General features: G+C 32.5%; 1 protein-coding gene across 1 annotated transcript; it reads left to right on the top strand.

Moving 5' to 3' along the window:
- Positions 1–302: 302 nt before the first annotated feature.
- Positions 303–1034, top strand: LOC106470897 (poly [ADP-ribose] polymerase 15-like). The gene has a single exon (XM_013931474.1). The coding sequence runs from the start codon at positions 303–305 to the stop codon at positions 1032–1034; it is 732 nt and encodes a 243-aa protein (XP_013786928.1).
- Positions 1035–3746: the final 2712 nt, after the last annotated feature.

Raw genomic sequence — 3746 nt, 5'->3', positions numbered from 1 at the left:
ATGTTCACACAAATACTGCTCGACCTATTCAACGAAAAGAAGAGGATTTAAAACCTCTTGACCTTTCCCTCAATGCAACAAGTCCAGTTGAAAACACACCTTTATTAGTAAAACTTATTGGTCCACAGTCCAGACTGTCAAAAGCTGAATCACTGTTAAAACAAAAATTGAAAGAAATGTTCAAGAAGGATGAAATTAATGTATCTTATAACTTACTCAGTCATCTGTTATCTAAAATAAAGCATATTTGTAATGAAAATAAAGTTATATACAGCTTTAAAAAGGACTCTACATTTGACAGTATGAAATATATTATTAATCTTGAAGGAAGTACATCAAATGTTGTTTCTGGCAAGGCTGCTATATTAGGAGAAATAGTAGCATATCATGAATCTATGCCCAGGGAAAGCACATTTAATGTCCCACCACACTGGGACACTCAGCAAAACAAAACAACTGCATTAATCCCTCTTGATTCAAAATCGTCAGAATATTCAAGAGTTGAGCAAAAGTTTTATTCCACTATTATGGGTAAAAAAATTACTACGGTTTTTAGGATCCAAAATCTTTGGCTATGGCAGAAATATTGTCAGCATAAAGAGCTCCTAGAAATGAAAAACATTGATTCAGTTGATGAAAAACTTCTTTTTCATGGTACTCGCAGTAATGAGCCAAAAAGGATTTATGACAATGAAGAGGGATTTGACATGCGCTTTAGTGCAAAAGGAATGTGGGGAAATGCCAATTACTTTGCTGAGAATGCCAGCTATTCTGATGCATATGCATACAAGAATTCATCAGGTGCAAAAGAAATATTTTTAGCTCTTGTTCTTACAGGTGATAGCATTAGGCTCTCCCCAGATTCTAACCTGCGAATGCCTCCTCCAAAGTCATCAAATGTTATTGCTGAAGGAAAAGTGCAATTTGCAGAGACACGATATGATACTGTGAATGGCTTTACCCAAGACAGTACAGTTTATATGACATATGATAATTTGAAAGCTTATCCAGCTTACCTGATTACTTACATGTAATCATTATGACACTGTGGATAGCTTTACTCAAAACATTTGAGTTTATATGACAATTTGAAAGCTTACTCAGCTTATCAGATTTGTTGTATTTAATTTGCACGACATCAAAAGAAAGAAGAGTCTGCTGTATACTATTATAAGCTATGTACTTTTGGCATCAGAAACAGAGTAAAATATTTCAGAATTTTCTATGTCTTTTAAACACAGCATGGAATATACCAAATTGGTTGTTGTTTTTTTAAATGAAAGTATTTTAATGAGTTGGAAATTAATAATTTTTATACTAGTTTACATGCTTCACATTTTTGAAATGTCTTGCAAAAGAAATAAGTATTATTATAGTGTCTGAAAATGTTTAATAAGGTTTAGTTTGTTTCAAAATAAAACTAAATTGAATCTTTCACAATTCTTTGTTGTTATGATGTACTTATTTAAACAAGACCCACAGAAATATTTTTGTTTTTCATGAAATTGTAGATTACTCGTACATTTCACAAATTTTACTGGAACTAATCTAGCAACTAAATTACAGTGCAAAAAAAATATCATAACAAACATTAAAACATTTTACGCTATTCAGTTAAGGTTGGTTGGTTGGTTGTTTGTTTGGTGTTTTATGGCACAAAGCAATGAGGCTATCTGCGCCAAACAACCGGTAAAAACAGTGAAAGTAAATTAGTGTAAAATGTAAAAGTACAGGGATTTAAAACCAAAATATGTCCAAAATTTGGATAAAATATTTATATACAATTAAAAAGGCTATTTGTCCGTAAAAAATTAAAAATACAATCAAGTCTGACAGTGTCACCAAAAGAAAATGATGAGCTATAAAACTGTGACCAATGCGTAGCCTTGCCAAGACAACTTCCTCCTTCCGATCCTTACGGAAGCAAGAAAGGGAGCTCTATCTCCCAAGTTATGGTAAGCAGGTGTATAAAAGAAGTTTGGGTACAGTAGGTATTTTAGGTGGTTTGCAAAACAAATTAGTTAATGAAGAAGTTATATTCTCCAAGAAATGTATAGGATAGCCATTTTGAAAGAGAATGCCTTGTATGGAAGTAATTTCTTTGTGAAGGGCTAAATAGGACAAGGTAAGTTTGTAGGTCCTACAAAGATTGCATTTCAAAGAGAAGGGTATAAACTGTCAAACTGAGTGAAAAGGCCAGTAAATGTGTTTTTACGATAGACAGAAGTTAAAAAATCGTTAGCATCATGTTTAACAAAAACATCCAGAAATGAAATAGATATTTGTCTCAATTGCATGAGTGGAGTGTATAGAGTGGTGTTGTGAAGTTAGATAGTCAAGAAAGCGTTGGATATGATCAATATGGCAGAAAATAAGGAAAGTATCATCAACATACCTTCTGTAGAGAACAGGTTTGAAGCTTAAAGGACAGTTGTCAATCTGCTTTTGTTCATGGTGGCAGAAAAAAATTGTTGGCAAGCGTAGGACCCAGGGGGAGCTCATGGTAATGCAATCTATCTCCTCATAGAGTTTTTAAAGAGAAGAAGAGATACTTTAGTCGAGAGTTCAAGCATATTTGAATTCAGATTTGGAAAGTCCATTAACAAGAATGTTAATGTAGCCATCACGTGATTTTTAGGAGGGGGGGGAGTTAACTGATTTCTTGGGAAAATTGGAAGGATTCAGGTGTTGTAAATTCGTTCAAAGTAAGAGATTTTCAGATGGGTACAAGAAATTTAGCTACGTTATAACTGAGTGCCTAATGTAGAAAGTATAGGTTGGAGGGGGGGGGGGTCTGGTTTGTGAACTTTCAGCAGACCATATAATATTCCAGGTTGAGAGCCTGTAGGATATATATTATTGTAAACACAATCAAAAATATTTATTTTGCCTAGGTTTCTAAGGAATCTGAGTTTTCCTTTCAAGTTGCTGAGTATAGGTTAATGGTTCTTTGTTTATAAGGTTGAACTTATTGCGTTTAAGAATGTCAAGCATTTTCTTAACATAGTCAGTTTTCCTATGTCCGGTCGGGTGATGATTTTTTTTTTCTGGGAGAGTTCTTTGGTGGGTTATTTATAAGCGTAATGGTTGAATTCCACTATCCTCTCCGAAAAGAGCAGCCCAATAGCTGGTGGAGTGGTGTTGACCATCTACCTTCCCTATAGTCCATCACTTCAAAATTAGGGAGACATAGTGTATATTGTCCTTACTTAACTTTCAATTATACTTCAATAAACTGCTCAAAACTGAATAAAGGTAATCCATATTTGCTGATCATTATTGGCTTAACAATGGATACCTCTTTTAAGCATCTAAAGAAACCCATACAAATCAATGAATTAATATCAATAGTTAGATATCTGATATGGCGAAAATGCACTCTTCACTTGATCATCATTCTGGTGGTTTGGCTGAACAGGTAGTACAACAGAAATAAAGAAAGATAATTAGGATACTATACATAAAAAAAAAACAACGGAAATAAAGAAAGATAATTAAAATACTATACATAGAAAAAAAAACAGAAATAAAGAAAGATAATTAGAATACTATACATAGAAAAAAAAACAGAAATAAAGAAAGATAATTAGAATACTATACATAGAAAAAAAAACAGAAATAAAGAAAGATAATTAGAATACTATACATAGAAAAAAAAACAGAAATAAAGAAAGATAATTAGAATACTATACATAGAAAAAAACAGAAATAAAGAAAGATAATTAGAATACTATACATAGAAAAAA

Source organism: Limulus polyphemus, unplaced genomic scaffold (assembly GCF_000517525.1).
Source record: "Limulus polyphemus unplaced genomic scaffold, Limulus_polyphemus-2.1.2 Scaffold4276, whole genome shotgun sequence".
In the NCBI taxonomy this organism is placed as follows: Eukaryota; Metazoa; Arthropoda; class Merostomata; order Xiphosura; family Limulidae; genus Limulus; species Limulus polyphemus.
The sequence above is the reverse complement of the archived record's forward strand: the minus strand, read 5'-3'. Positions and strand labels throughout refer to the sequence as shown.

Excerpts from the sequence above, each read along its gene's own strand:
- LOC106470897 (XM_013931474.1), top strand. The coding sequence starts at position 303 with ATGAAATATATTATTAATCTTGAAGGAAGTACATCAAATGTTGTTTCT.